The following is a 15,825-nucleotide window of genomic DNA, read 5'->3' as shown; positions in this document are numbered from 1 at the left end:
TGCACCTACTGGCGGTCTCCGGGTTCCTTAAATTTTTCTTTGAAAATTAAAACGCATTTAAAGTACCTAAAAATATTCTAAAAAATTCAAAATTGGTGTCAGAACCTCTTTTTGGCCAATTTTGGAATGTCGGCACTACTGTTCCCCTGTGCTTCGATGACAACACCACCGTCCGTGACGGTGGTTTGCCTCAGGCCAGCTGTTTTTCGGCTAGTTTTATATCAATTCCTGTGAGAAAATACGTTAAGGGGCCTCGGTTGGCCGAAAAAATAAAAAAAAAATCAAAACTCACTGGCAACGGGGTTCTCCGGTGCAGCGGCTCCACCGGTTCACCTTTGCGGTTGGGTATTTTGCTTCAATCAAGCTGTAGAGAAGAAAACAGTGATTACAATTGTGGAAGAATTACGCAGAACAAGAATCGGAAAGGACCTTATCAAAGGTATTTTTTATAATTTCTCACGACGGCACCGCCAGACTTTGCCCGCAGTTTTTGACTAATATACCAGTCTTTTTGCTCTAATTTTTCCATGGGGTTATTTAAAATTGAATTTCGAGTAAATTGAGAAATTTTTACCTCTTTTGGTGGTCGGAAGTGGCTCTGGCACGGCGGCCGGTGGCGGTGGCTTCCTTCCCGGTGGCTGGTTCTTCTTCTCTAGTGGGGCTCGGAGGGCTAGGGTTAGGGTTTGGTGTGAAGAGTGTTATTTATAATTCATCCCCTTTTAATCTGGGTCATCCATCGCATTTGATCTGGACCGTCCGATCGTGATTAAATAGGAAGTGAATATGGATCGTTCATCGTGATCTGATATGGATCGTCTGATCACATTTAAATAAAAAGTGGATCTGAACCGTTGATTGCGTTTAAATCTGACCGTCTGATCACGTCTGGGGAGGGAACGCATTCGGACCGTCCGTGCGCGCAGGAGCGAATCTAGGTTGTCCAATTGCAGGCACGTGGATCGCTAGCGTGGCCTCCAGCGTGGCACCGCATCATCGTCCATTACCACGTGGCGCTCTCCGGTTCGTCGGAGCTGCTGACTGGGTGTCCTACTTGGCACACTTTCTTAAATTGCGTTTTGACATTCAGTTTCTGATTTTTCTTCTGAAAATACTCTTAGAATCCAAAATTTCACCTATTTTTTCCAAAATTATTTTCAATTTCATCATTCACATATTTTTCTTTATTTTTACATTAAATTAAAATTAAAAAATTAAAAAATTAAAAGTTACATTTATAAATTAACTTTAAATACATTAAAATTAATTGGGTATTATAGACAAGCTCCTCTAACTCTTGCGAACGCAATAAGAGGTGAGTATTCATTTTTCTCTTGCCCATGCCGGAACCTAAAACATGTCTATTCCTTTTAGATAGGGTTTCGCAGCAACATAGTATTGTTGTGTGTGTGATGTGAGCATGGACATGGATCAGAAAGAGAAGACTCAATCCAAAGAAAGATGAGGTAATAGGCCAAAAAGGAGATCTTATGGTCAAACTCTAAATTTCCATATGTCTCTCCATTAATTTGACCACAATCTCTTTTAATTAAAAATAAATATTAAATCTATCTTACTTAGAAAATTAGTATTTAATTTTTAATTTTTAATTTATTTACTGTGTAATTATAAATTAAATTAAGAGATTTTATTTTTCTTTTTATTTACTTGGCTTAGCCTATAAATAGGATACCAAATCTTCATTGTAAGATATTTAAAATTATTTCAATAATATTAAAAGTATTTCTTTTCAAGAGAGGTTTTTCTACTATTTTGTTGAGTAATGAGTGACTCTACTTATCAAGGTACAACCTTGTGGTATTTTTTTTATTCTATTTCTTTCATTTCCAGTGACTTTAGTTCCTATCATTCTTGATAGTAGGTTAAATAAGAATGATTTCTATAGGATAAATTCATTTGATGTCTTTAAATGAAATTATGTGAGTTCTTGATCACGTTTGTTGATTTTGGGTTCCGCGTCATTTGGTATCAGAGCTTTGGCTCCATCTAGACCTATTATATTTTACTTTTATACTTTTAAATTCTTCCACCATTTATTTGTTTATTTATTTATTTTTTGTTCATCTACCAAAAAAAAATTTATCTCATACTTCGATTCAAGTAAGACATAATGTCAATTGACGTTTTCTTGGCTTGATAAAATCGTTGTTGAGTACCAATTTTTTTAATCTAGTTTTCATACAATTTTGTTTTTTGTGCAAAAAAATAAAAGAAAAAAGGAGAAAAAAAAAAGAAAAGAATAGAGAAAAGAAAGGAAACAAAAGAAAGAAATCCCATCAGAAAAGTACTTTCCTTTTTGGTACTTAATCATCCTTCTTTGAAACGGTGCAAGAACCACCTTTAAATAAGGTAAAACCTTTTTTATTTTACAATTTTTTTACAGCTACGTGCATTCACACTTACATAGTTTATTAAAGGCTACATTTTTTTTTATATAACATAACGTACATTGGGATAGATTGGTAGGAATATCTTTCGGATTTTTCCTTGGGGCAATACCAAATCCTTGCATCTTATATCAACAGTCAATTTTTTTTACTCTCAGTTTCTTTTAGTATTCTAAACTTTAGTTCTCTGATACATCTAAGCATCTTAATTATATCTTAGAGCTTAGTATAATTGATAACATACTACCTCTTCCTTTGTGTGTTACACTCTTTCTTCTAGTATTAGTGCAGTATTTATTCTATAGGACTCCTTGCAATGTCTTAAAATAATAATATTTTGATTCAAGAGGATCTATCCAGCACTCAACTTGAGGAAATGAGATAGAAAGGTAAAAGGCAAGAGTGTGTAAGATTATTAGAGGATAAAAGCCAAATGAGTAAAATACAAGAGAACTGGTGAAAAAGAAAACTTTTTTCTTAACTAATCTTTTTGTAAGAAATCTTCTTAAAATATCAAGTGAGCATCAAAGCCCTACTAACATAATGCTCCTTATAGGGGCTATGCATGCAGAATTTGCACGACTTAGTCAAAAGATAGATAACTTGAGTAGTGATCGAAGTGAAGCAAAACACAGGACCCCTAATACAAGGCGGCCTAGAACTCAACATCTTAAAAATGAGGTCGAGTCCTGTAATGATGAGAGGAAAAATAGGGTGGAGAGGAAAGAAGAGAGGAGTGACAGTAATATCAGCTCTATCAAGATGAGAATACCATCTTTCAATAGTAGGAATAATGTTGAAGCATACTTGGAGTAGGAGAGGAAGGTAGAATTAGTCTTTGATTGTCATAACTATCACGAAGAAAAGAAGATCAAACTAGCAGCAGTAGAGTTCACTGACCACACCTTAGTGTAATGGGATCAACTACTCCTCACTAGACAGCGTAATAGAGAGTGACTAATTTCCTCTTGGAGAGAGATGAAACCAATCATGCGAAAAAGGTTTGGACCCTTTTACTATTATAGAGAGATACATTAAAAGTTACAATGCTTAACGCAAGAGTCTATGTCCATTGACGATTATCACAAGGAGGTGGAGATGGCCATGATCAGGGCCAATATAAAAGAAGATCTTAAAGCAACCATGGCGAGATTCCATGGAGGTCTCAACAGAGACATCACCAACATGGTGGAATTACAGCACTATATGGAGGTGGAAGACATGCTGCACATGGCCATGAAAATTGAGAGACAACTCAAGTAAAAAATGCAGGGCATATCATATGTAACCCCTACTTATAGCTCAGAATGACCTAAGAAAGAAGAAAACAAGGGAACAAATGAAAAGAAGGAAAAGTTTGCACTACTTGATACAAGAGGTATGATACCTAACTCATCTTAAAAGCATAGTATAATTAAATATTTTAGGTATCTCGAAACTAGACATATCACTTCTCAGTGCCCAAATAAAAAGATCATGTTATTGAGAAATGATGGTGGAATTAATAGTGTTAATGATTATGAGAGCAAAGATAATGATAGCATGCCACCATTAGAGGATGTTGAGGAAATTATTCAATATCCAGCTAAGAGGGAAGCTTTGGTTATCTAGAGAGTTTTAAACGTCCAAGTCAAGTCGGAAAAAAGTAACCAGAGAGAGAATATCTTCCACACTCATTGCCTTATAAATGAAAATGTATGTAACCTCATTATAGATGGGGGTAGTTGTACCAACGTTGCTAGTACTATTCTAGTTGATAAACTTGGGTTAGCATGTACGCACCATCCTCATCTTTACAAGTTGCAGTGGTTGATTGATTGTAGAGAGATAAAAGTGACTAAGCATGTATTAGTTTCCTTCTCTATTGGACAATACACTGATAAAATATGTTGTGATATTGTGCTCATGCATGCTAGTCACATCCTACTTGAAAGACCTTGATAGTATGATAAGTATGCAACTTATGATGGCTATAGGAATCGTTATTCCTTCAGCATGAGTGGTCAGAATTTTACACTTACTCCACTATCACCTGAGGAGGTATTCAAAGATTAGTAGCAACGCAAAAACTCTATAAAATCTAGAGGAAATAAATGATTGAGGAACATGAAAAAAGAATGTTACTGCAGGATATTTTCTTAAAGAAAATAAAATTGGTGAAACCTCTGCATAAGAAGTGTCTGATTCGAGGACGAATCGTTTTTGAAGGGGGAGGGGATGATATGAGCATGGACATAGACTAGAAAAAGAAGGCTCAATCCAAAGAAAGATGATGAAATAGGCCAAAAATGAGATCTTATGGCCGACCCTAAATTTTTATATGTCTTTCCATTAATTTGACTACAATCTCTTTTAATTAAAGAGGAAGACTAAAATTATCTTAGTTAGGAAATTAGCTTTTAATATTTAATTTATTTCCATATGTCTACCCTCTTAATTTGACCACAATCTCTTTTAATCAAAAGTGAAGACTAAATCCATCTTACTTAGAAAATTAGTCTTTAATTTTTAATTTTTAATTTATTTCCTATGTAATTGTAAATTAAATTAAGAGATTTTTTTTTATTTACTTGGCTTAACCTATAAATAGACCATCAAGTCTTTATTGTAAGATATTCAAAAATTATTTCAATAATATTAAGAGTATTTCTTTTCAAGAGAGGTTCTTCTACCATCTTGTTAAGTAAGAACTGGATCTACTTATCAAGGTACGATCTTGTAGCATTTTTTCATTCTATTTCTTTCATTTTCAGTGACCTTAATTCCTATCATTCTTGGTAGTGAGTTAAGTAGGAAGGGTTTCTATATGACCAATTCTTTTGATGCCTTTTAAATAAAATTGTGTGAGTTTCTGATCATATTGGTTAATCTTGGGTTCCACATTAGTGTGTGTTAGTGCAGCTCAAAGAGTAGTAAAGAATCATCACTGTGATTAAAGCTCAACCACCAAAGACTTAAGAATGGTAAGATTCATCTAACCTGCTAACCTAGATTGTGAATTAGTGCAATCTAAACCATGTTTAATTTTGATAAAATTGAAAGCTATAAGAGATAAGGGATTGCTAATTGTCGTTATTGGAATGTATATAAGTTGTGATTCCATTGGGATCTCATGCGAATAAAAAGAGCCAGTGAGAGCGGCAAAGTAGAAGGCTCAAAGTGGGTTGGGCTCTGAGTTTAGTTTTGGGCTCCTAGTGAGTCGATATTGAGCTTGATAGTGAGCTTAAGCCAAATCACAAATGGGCCAAACATGGGGAAACAATCATGACCTAGCAGGAAGTCTAGGATATTTTAAAATTTTTTAGTGGGCCAAGCCTAATAAGTAAAGAGATTCGGTCCTAATAAATTTAATCTTGAAGTCTTAGAACGGGCTTATTTCAAAAAGCCCAAATGAATAAACCTAACTCACTTGTGAAGCTAAAAGAAAAACCCTTTAAAAAATGGTGAACATTAATTAAAATAAACCAAGTGATAATTAAGAAAATGGATCTACATGTGGGCCTAGATCCATGATAAAATTTAAGAATAATATGACAAACAAACTAGGCTAATAATGAAATAACGAGTTGTGTCAAAATTTAAAGTTCGGTAAAAATAAAAGGAAAGAGGCTTATAACAGGAACAATGAGTTAATAGACCAAATAATTCAAAATAAATGGAAGGGATGATTTTAAATGAAAATTATATATAGATACATAAAAAATAGTATCGCAGAGATAAGTATATGTACATATAAAATGAAACAATAATAATAATAATGTTATGGCTCATGAACATAAACAACAATGAAATTGAAATAAGGGACAACAATAAAAACAATTGGCCTAAATAAATAAAAGGGATATTAATGGGGTGAGGGGTCGCTTGCCAGGAGTGGCGAAGTGAGCTGAGTGTGTGGCCATGCGATGGCCGGTGGGTGCCAAGGATGGTGAAATAGTATGTGTGGCCTTGAGGTGGCCGGTAGTGCCAGGGTGGCGGAACTGTGTGTGTGTGGCCTTGAAGTGACTGGTGAGTACCAAGGATGGTAGAACAGTGTGTGTGTGTGTGCGACCTTGAGGTGGCCAGTAAGGGGCGAGTATGAGTATGTGGCCGTCACGGTCGACTGTGAGCCCGTCTGTTGGTAGTATCATATGGTTTCCATTGATATTGCTTGGTGATTTATGTTCTCGTATTAGTGGTAGCATTGAATACTCTCTCTTGATAATGATGTAAACGGCATCGTACGATGAGACACCGATATCCAATTATGATATAAGAGGTTAATGGTACGTTAAATAAATATTTACATTTGTAGTTCCTTAACACTGAGATTGTTGCATTCATTAGAAGAAAAGTGAGAATAATTATAGTGTGAATATAATAATTGAAAATTTGAAACTCTTAATAATTATAGATTATCTGATATCTCAATGAAAAATTTAATTATTACGTGAGATAAGGGTAAATGAACAATAATAGTAAAAATATAAGGGATAATATTAATACATGTGGATAGTTACAAAGAAAGCACTCAAACTTTTAAGAGATTAAAGAACATAATAATTTAAACGCTCTTGGAGGTAAAATGTAGGAAGACCCACTTGTATTAATTACAATTTGTAAGTTAACTTATTAAATTATTCTTACTGAGCACGTGTAGCTCACCCCGTTGTATTTTTTCAAAGTAAGATATTTCACAATCAGATCCAAATAAGTTAAAGCAATTACCAGACCCCTTACGCATGTAGAGACCACATAGTCCATAAAGGAAATTGATATATGTTTCCAAACTTTAAAAATTTATTTAGTTTCGAGAATGTAGATATCGGGATGAAGTGATGTAAATAATTGTAATAAAATTTGAAATAGAACTCGCTTAAATTCTTCATTTTTCAAAATGAACTACTGTATATTAAATGATTTAGTACAAACAAACATTGTGATTCTAGCTAGATCACAGGATGTTATATAAATTATATCATACAATAATTTAGATTTAAAATATAAATCTATAATAAAAATAAATTTAAAATATTAAAAATCAGTAGGAGCATTTTTACAAAATAAAAATTAATTGGGCCATGAGTCTTGAAATGTGTCAGACCATTTAGATGTTAAGTGGCCCCGAAAGTTTGATAGGCCTTTAAAATTGCCTGGACATTAAGATTAGAGAAGAAATGGTGAACAACACCCAACCTCATGGTTCGAATGAATCACCTGCCCATCTACATTTCATCAACATCAAAATAACCACATTAATAATCAATAAATCTACATGCCGGCCACATGACTCTTTTCTGTAATTTTTTCATCTAAATCATATCACCTTCGCATATATATAACATCAAATCATCAATACCAAGAAAAGTACAGCACTACAGAGACAGAGGAAGAGAGAGAGAGATGCCAGAGTACTGTGTAACTGGTGGAACGGGATTCATAGCTGCTTATTTGGTAAAGTCGTTGCTGGAGAAGGGACATGCTGTAAGGACAACAGTAAGAGACCCAGGTATCTGTGTATATATATGAATATTAACTCTTTTACTAATCTCTTCTACTTGATTATATATAAATACGTACTACCCATATCAACTTCATTATGTAATTTCAATTACTTATTGTTCTTGCAATTCGAATGTAAAGGAGATGTTGGGAAAGTAGGGTTTTTGTGGGAGTTCAATGGAGCCAAAGAGAGACTGAAGGTACTGAAGGCTGATTTATTAGTGGACGGAAGCTTTGATGAGGCTGTACAAGGTGTTGATGGAGTGTTTCATACTGCATCACCCGTGCTGGTTCCATATGATGACAACATTCAGGCAAGACTTGATTTACCCATTTACTTCATCATCACTTTCATCATCTAACCCACTTTTGCATTACCCAAATTAATCTTTAACATAATAATTTTTTTTATTAAAAAACCCAGAGACTGTTCAAATGACCACCACGCGAACTATTGAGATTTAATTAATTTTGTACAAACCAATGTTTGCTAAGTTGGAATATTGTTTAGGATTGTTGGAGGAATCTCTAAAATTTAAGATTAACCAATGGAATTAGATGAACTCATAATCAATCTCTCTCAATATTGCCTTGTGGCTATTTGGCAAGCAGAAATTTTGATGGTCTTTGAGTTTGTAGATACACACACACACACAGAGTTGGTTGAGAGTTTTGTTCACTTGTAAATCACATTGCAGGCAACTTTAATTGATCCTTGTATAAAGGGCACCTTGAATGTGATGAATTCCTGTGCAAAATCGACAAGCTTGAAAAGGGTTGTGCTCACATCTTCCTGCTCTTCTATTAGATATCGCTATGATGTCCAGCAAGTTTCTCCTCTCAACGAATCACACTGGAGCGACCCAGAATATTGCAAACGTTATGATGTAACTAACAATATATACCTATACACATACTGCATTTTAATTATATAGAAGTATGTAATTGAACTGTACTTTTCAAGTGAGGTGTGATTTATACATCTATATGCAGCTGTGGTATGCTTATGCAAAAACTATCGGAGAAAAGGAGGCATGGAGGGTAGCCAATGAAAATGGGATTAACCTAGTGGTTGTGAATCCCTCTTATGTAGTAGGTCCATTACTTGCACCACAACCCACCAGTACACTTCTAGCAATATTGTCCATTGTCAAAGGTCAGATTTCCATCACAAGCAAATTATATGCTTTGTAGTTTGTGGTATATTTATGTTCTGATTTTTGTTTTATACATGTATTTGATCAGGTGTTGTAGGAGAATACCCAAATGTAACAGTGGGGTTTGTGCACATAGATGATGTAATTGCTGCTCACATTTTGGCGATGGAGGAAACCAGTGTTTCTGGAAGGCTTATATGCTCAAGCTCAGTAGCAAATTGGTCAGAGATAATTGAGATGTTGAGGACAAAATATCCATCCTACCCGTATGAAAACAAGTGAGTGACCCACCAAATAATCGTTCCATTATGAATTTCAAAGTCTTAAGCATGACATACATGGATATGTGTGTGTGTGTGTGGATGGGTGTGTAGGTGTAGCAGCAAAGATGGAGACAATAACCCACATAGTATGGATACAAGTAAGATTCATGAGTTTGGATTCCCTGCTTTCAAGACAATCCCTCAAATGTTTTATGAGTGCATCAAGAGCTTTCAAGACAAGGGTTTTCTCTGAATCTTAATCTTCTTCTGTTTTGTCATTGTATGTGGACTCCTGACATGCTTAATTTTTCTTCTCCATAAATGTCCCTCAAGTTTGTTACTTTTTCCTTAAAGAAAAAGTTAGTATTGAACTTGAAATAGAAAAGCCTAGCATCTTCTTTTTAGATAAATTCAGAGGCATCCTACGGCAATTGAGGGGCTTGATGGGATTGGGGATGATTTGCTGGAATGCCAAGGATCTCTTCACCAAGTTCATTGGAGACTGCAGAAATTACAGCCTTCAGGGCTATTCACAACTAATTAATAGAAGGCAATTCACTCACAAAAACTCATCGCTTCACTTTACCCGAATACTCACATGATATAATGAACTAGGTGTATTGATAACTCAACAAATGTTTAAACTCTTTCTACTTCTCTTGGATTCTTAGATTTGTACATCAGATAGTGCATGTGCTAGTTAGGGAGGCTCTAAATATACCCAATTGCTATTTTGGTTTCTCTGGCAGCCACTCTTTGTCTTTTACGATTCCTCTATTTGGGTTTGGAGGCGTTCTTGAATAGCGAAGCTTCAAACCCATATGTGGACATTGTAAGTCCAAGGCTTTGGGTTAACCCAATTTAAGGCCCATCTACCCTACAATTTACTTGTAGAATTTTGAATTTGTCTTCTTTAATACTAGCTAAGGGGATCACTGCCTAGTCATAATCATTGTATTAACATGATCATTGTATAGAAAATAATACAGCAGAAACAGAAAGACTGAATTAATTAATTAATTAATTAATTTGTACGTAGAGAATCAAATTTAGAAGCCCACTCATTCAATTCCTCAAAATCCAAACCCACCCACTATCTCATTCATTATATTTTCCCGGACTGGCTGAAAGCAATTTAATTGCAGCCCAATTATATACATATATATATATTATAAACTTCGATTCTAAAGGTATATATATTAGGAACGTATAGCTTCTGTCTCAAATAATTCAAAGTTGAAAATCCTTAATAATTTCCAAGAATTTTGAAGTCAACTTGGAAGGTTTACTATTTATTACTTGGTTTACCCATAATTAATACCATGATTAAGTAGTAATTAACAATTTCAGACTGTAGGAGCCCTATCAGCTATGAAAAAGATAAGTATTTGATTATTATGAGTTGATCAGCTACACTAAAATAAATATTATAATTATCTTGTCAATGTAATTTTAGTATTTTAATATTGGATAATAAAAGATTATTCTAAACATTTATAAAAAAAAATATCATTTTCATCCATCCCACATATACTTATTCCACGTACAAGTTGTGTAAATTCATATACTCAATGGCAAAAAAAAAAAATTAACACACATAACAACATATAGACAAGCAAGAAAATATCAAACACCCTGTGGACCTAAAAATCTAATTTTTCAAAGTTTTCCTCTTGAGAAAAATTCTCTGTCAAGAAGTTTCCGGGTAACCAAACAAGTGCTTGGTTCTTTTATGTTATTCCTGTTCCCACTACATTACACATCTATATACGTGGGTCAATACATATCTCCTATTTTTAATCCCTCCAAAAAGGGGGAGGGGGAGGGAAAAAAAAACCCTAAATTCTACAACATATTCAACCTCAACTACCCCAATCTTTATTAGCTTGCATTCAAGTCAACTTAATTTATGGATTCTCTGTTTTTTGGTGGACAAAAAATTTATGGATTCTATAGGTGCGGTAAAGTAGTGTTTGGATTCCTTCGGTTTTTTTTTTTTTTTTTTTGGGGTATGTTTAATTATAATATATTCATAAAATAATAAATTTTATATTTTTAGTCAAATTTAAATTTATAATTAAAAATTAATTACTAAAATCTTAATTATTAAATTAATATGTTGATAATTTAGTATAAAATATGTTAAAAATATCATTCAAAATATTTGATTATTTAAATTAGAAGGAGATGAGATAGTAATATAATATTATTTTAATAAAAAGGTCGGGCAAGTAGATGATACATTAATTAAATAAAATAAAGTAAAAGACAACTTGGTCCCTCAAAAATGGAATAAATACTTTCATATAATAAAAACCCACCTTTCTTTCTTTCTTTCCCAACACTTTTGTTTTTTATTTTGTATATTTATCTTCCTCCAAGATAATGACAAATCAACCCATTTTTAGTTATTATATTTATATAAAATAAATAAGAACCGAGATGGGGATTATGTTCCAAGTCATTTGAAAAAGATAAATTACAATAAATAATTTCGCATTTATTATGAAATCTTTAAATTTTACACGACGTATAAATCTCAATTTTAAACAAACTCTATCGTGTTTTTTTTATATATATATGTATATAAATTATGTATAAAACTATAAATGACGTAATTAAATTATATTAAATCATCATAATTTATTAAGGTATAGAATTGTGAGAGAAGGATCATGCCATTTTGCTTTTCGGTTTTAATATTATTTTATCTTCATTATTTCGTTGTAAAAAGTAACTCCGCGACGTCACCATTCCTTTTCGCTAATTACAAAAATATTCATTAAGCTTATTTTCCTTTTCAATTCCAACCAATTTCCCATTCAGCAATCCTCCAATTTCGAGTTTGATCTTATTTGATATAAGAACCATCCGTTATTAGAATATCGTGTTTTTAATTTATTGAATAATTAATGGAAATGTGATGTTTGCTATCATATATATGTATGTATTTATTATTAGAGAACAAATATATGTTAATAGTATCCTAAGAAATTAGGCAAGTAGAATTAAGTTTTGTCCATTGGGAAAACGATGAGGCATAACATAATCATCCATAGAAAATCAAACTCCGGTCACGTTCCGGGTTAAAATATTAATCCACCCACGTTCGGTGTGTATCAACAATTTACCATAAAACCTAAAGAGCATAAGGTCACGTGAGTCTGTCACGTGCACCGCACGAGACAATTAAATAAAACGTGGGAGGGAGGACACTGACACTGACACAAACACGCACGCATTGTCACAACAAGTAATTAGATAAGGGATTTGAATCCAGTTCCAGCTTTTTAAAACGGAGTTTAGCGCAATAGATAGCATGTATTTTTCCTAGATATGCCTTGTTTGGCAAAAAGCAATTTCACCCGTCTCTACTCATATGTATCTTTGTTTGGTAGATTGTCAAAAAATCTATACTTTAATACCCCTTTTTATGCCCCCTACTAAAGCTTTTACACCTTAATATATATAAGTAATTATTTGTTTGGAAGTAACACTACCCACCAGTCCAAGTTTCACTCAGATTTTTAAGTATGACACAGCTAAGCAAGCAAATTAGGTAGTCGTTATTTTCAATCCCTAACCATGCGATTCTCATTGAAACAGACATGGCCGAATACGCCACAGGCACAGCTTCTCGTCACAATCAACAGAGATCTGAAAACAACCGCTTACCAGAAATTAAACATACTCACAGCTCCTTCATCAAACACATGGGATTAAGAAGTTGAAAATTCACATTGGAACTAAAAGAACACATAATATTATGATTATAAAGTTCATAATAATAATAATAAAAACTCGCGAGGACACAAAACTAGAGATGCAATGAAATGATATCAATACCCAACCCCTCCTCCCTTCCCTCCCAAAATCAACAAAACCACCCCTTTGGACGGCTCTAGTAGCACGGGAAAACCCAAAGGAGATACCCTTTTCATCACACAAAATGGGGCTCATCTCTCCGCATCCCTCCCTCTCAACTTGTAAATAAACAAAACCCAAACTCACTCAAAAAGCCACTATCTCAAGAACCCTTTTCCGGTTCTTAACATCTCTTTCTGGGTATATCGTAAAACCAACTTCAAATAACAACTAACAATGATATTAATAATAATTTAATAGTAGTAGAGACGAGAAGTACTACTAAATCCTAGCTGCAAAACTTAAGGGCATGCAATATTGAGGGGTGCTGCAACTTTATCAACGAAACCAAATTTATCATCATCCACAACCAGCTCCAGATCACAATCACCAAAATCACAATCAGGAAGGTCACTCGGATCATCTCCTTGAATTCCATGGATACTCAAGTCATCAATTGTGCAATAATCATCCATAAGCTTTCCAAACTCATCCACAAAAAGATAATCCATTCCCCCTCCAAAGTTGAGCTCCTGCTCAACCGTACCAGACATCAGTGGCTCATCAATGAAGCCACCCAAATCGGGTATCTGCAGATCTGCAAAGTTAAAACCGAACTCTTCCTTGATCAAATCATCACAATCATCATCCACATCTAAAGTGAACCCCTCCTTTACGGGTTCCCCACAATCAACGTCAATGTTCGAGGCAGAAGCAGAGGCTGAGGCTGAGGCCGAAGCAGAAGTATCCAATTCGAGGACTGAAGAGGGTGACGTGTGCGATAAAACACTCTCAGATCCATCAGAGGAAGCAGCAGGGTCGGTGTTGTGAGAGTGTGAAGCTGCAACCGAACAAGACAAGTTATTGCTCTTCTCAGTACCAGCCGCAGCCATGGCAATAGCGTCGAACTCGATCTTCTTAGCATTGTAAGCATTGGCTGCTTGTTCAAGAGTGTCATAAGTACCCAACCACATCCTTGTTTTAGTAACAGGATGCCTAATCTCAGCAGCCCACTTCCCCCATTTCCTTTGCCTGACACCTACTGGTTTCGAACCAGCTGGTCTTCTATTACTCATGGTCTTAGTCAAAACCCTTTTCTTCGAGATAGGGGTTTTGGGGACAAGGGTTTTGCTTCCATAGTTACTGTCTTGACAGGAGCTCTCTGGTTCACTATGATTTGATTGAGCGGATGCAACAATAGGGATAGGAAGTTTGATCTCGCGAACAATACGCTTTCTTTTCCGGACTTTGCCGTAATCTGGTTCATCGTCGCTTGAAGATGAATCAGTGGCATAAGGATCATCAACGATAACACGGATTTTCCTCATCATTTTGGACTTCTCTGAGGAAACAGGAACGTCGCTTGTTTGGTTTGTTTTCTTAGTAGCTTTTTTGCAGGTTTTATTTGTTTGATTCAAGGACTGTTTTCGAGGCTCTGGCATTTTTGCAAAAGGATAAAAACTCACCAAAACCCCTTCAAAAAATACCGAGATAAAAGCTCAAAATAAGGGAAATCAGGGAAAGAAAATGACGAAAAATTAGGACAGTATCAAGTAAGAGCCCCTCTCAAAAAGAGAAAAAGATAGAAAAATCGTTGTTTTATAACAAAATCCCCGAAACACACCACTCGAGAAGAAGTCCTGTAAAACCAAAACACATCAAAATAACACAAATCAACTCAGATTCAATCCAAAAATATTTATAAAAAAAAAAAAAATCCCATCTATGTACGGAATAACAAAATCGCACGAACCTCTTTGGTCTCAAAGGCATCGAAACGGACGGGAACACCGGATTCAACCTCTGCCGGACGCAGCAGAGAAGAAGGCAAGAGATAGCAAGCAAAACAGAGATTGAAGAGAAAGAAAAAATCCAGAGCTGCAACAGAGCCCCAATCACAACCAAATCAAAACAAGCCGACATAAATCTACTCCTCAGCCTGGCCTTCTCTCTCACTCTCGTTCCTCCTCAATACCGCTAGATAAGCAGCAAAAGAGCTCTTACCTCCTTCAAGAGAGAACAAAAGGCAAAAAAGCTCGTAAGATACTGCTAGATATAGCAGCAAAACAGAGCAATCGCCTAAAGAGAGTCAAGCGGATTACAAATCTATGGCCACGATTTTTCTCTCTCTACAACATGACAAAGATCGGCTAACAAGTAATTTATGGGGCTTTGCAGAAACAGTAATATAGAAGGAGAGAGAGAGTGAAAAACAGTGTAAAAAAACGATTGAACAGACGCAAATCTCTATAGAAACAAAAACATCAGAGCAAAAAAATAAATAAAATTAAATCTGATATTCAATAAATTAAAAATAATTAAAAATAAATTTACCTTTCCCTTCTTTTTTTTGGTTTATTCTATTCTATTCTATTCTTCCTTCACGTCTCTGTCTAAATCTTCCTACTCCCTCCCTCTGTATTTCCACAGTCTCTCTTTCTAACCTCTTCACTTTTTTTCATGCGGTCAAAACAGGCCATTAAAAGTGAGCCAGCAATATTATTAATTTATATATATATATATATATTTTTAAATGTCGTAGAGATGGTAATTTTTTATAAATTTAAATTATTAGCTGTCATGCACATCCATGCCGCATGACCATACCATCCTCCATCTCATGCATACCATGCTCTGTGCTGCACCGAGGTTCGT

General features: G+C 34.7%; 2 protein-coding genes across 3 annotated transcripts; one reads left to right on the top strand and one right to left on the bottom strand.

Annotated features, from left to right (window-relative positions):
• The first annotated feature begins 7,652 nt into the window (after positions 1 to 7,652).
• TKPR2 (NAD(P)-binding Rossmann-fold superfamily protein) lies at positions 7,653 to 9,716 on the top strand. 2 transcript variants are annotated; one of them, XM_022054436.2, is made up of 6 exons: positions 7,653 to 7,893; positions 8,031 to 8,200; positions 8,585 to 8,773; positions 8,880 to 9,042; positions 9,132 to 9,321; positions 9,418 to 9,716. In XM_022054436.2, exons 1-6 carry the CDS (start codon positions 7,788 to 7,790, stop codon positions 9,557 to 9,559), a joined length of 960 nt encoding a protein of 319 aa, XP_021910128.2. In that variant the 5' UTR covers positions 7,653 to 7,787; the 3' UTR covers positions 9,560 to 9,716. The 2 variants fall into 2 exon arrangements, with proteins under 2 accessions (XP_021910128.2, XP_021910127.2); XM_022054435.2 differs by having other exon boundaries at positions 7,656 to 7,893; positions 8,028 to 8,200.
• A 3,330-nt stretch (positions 9,717 to 13,046) lies between these two features.
• LOC110824230 (ethylene-responsive transcription factor ERF119) lies at positions 13,047 to 14,760 on the bottom strand. The gene has a single exon (XM_022054805.2). It carries the CDS (start codon positions 14,610 to 14,612, stop codon positions 13,473 to 13,475), a length of 1,140 nt encoding a protein of 379 aa, XP_021910497.1. The 5' UTR covers positions 14,613 to 14,760; the 3' UTR covers positions 13,047 to 13,472.
• Positions 14,761 to 15,825: the final 1,065 nt, after the last annotated feature.

This window comes from Carica papaya, chromosome 2 (assembly GCF_054855325.1).
Source record: "Carica papaya isolate Zhongbai chromosome 2, ASM5485532v1, whole genome shotgun sequence".
Taxonomy (NCBI): domain Eukaryota; kingdom Viridiplantae; phylum Streptophyta; class Magnoliopsida; order Brassicales; family Caricaceae; genus Carica; species Carica papaya.
The sequence above is the reverse complement of the archived record's forward strand: the minus strand, read 5'-3'. Positions and strand labels throughout refer to the sequence as shown.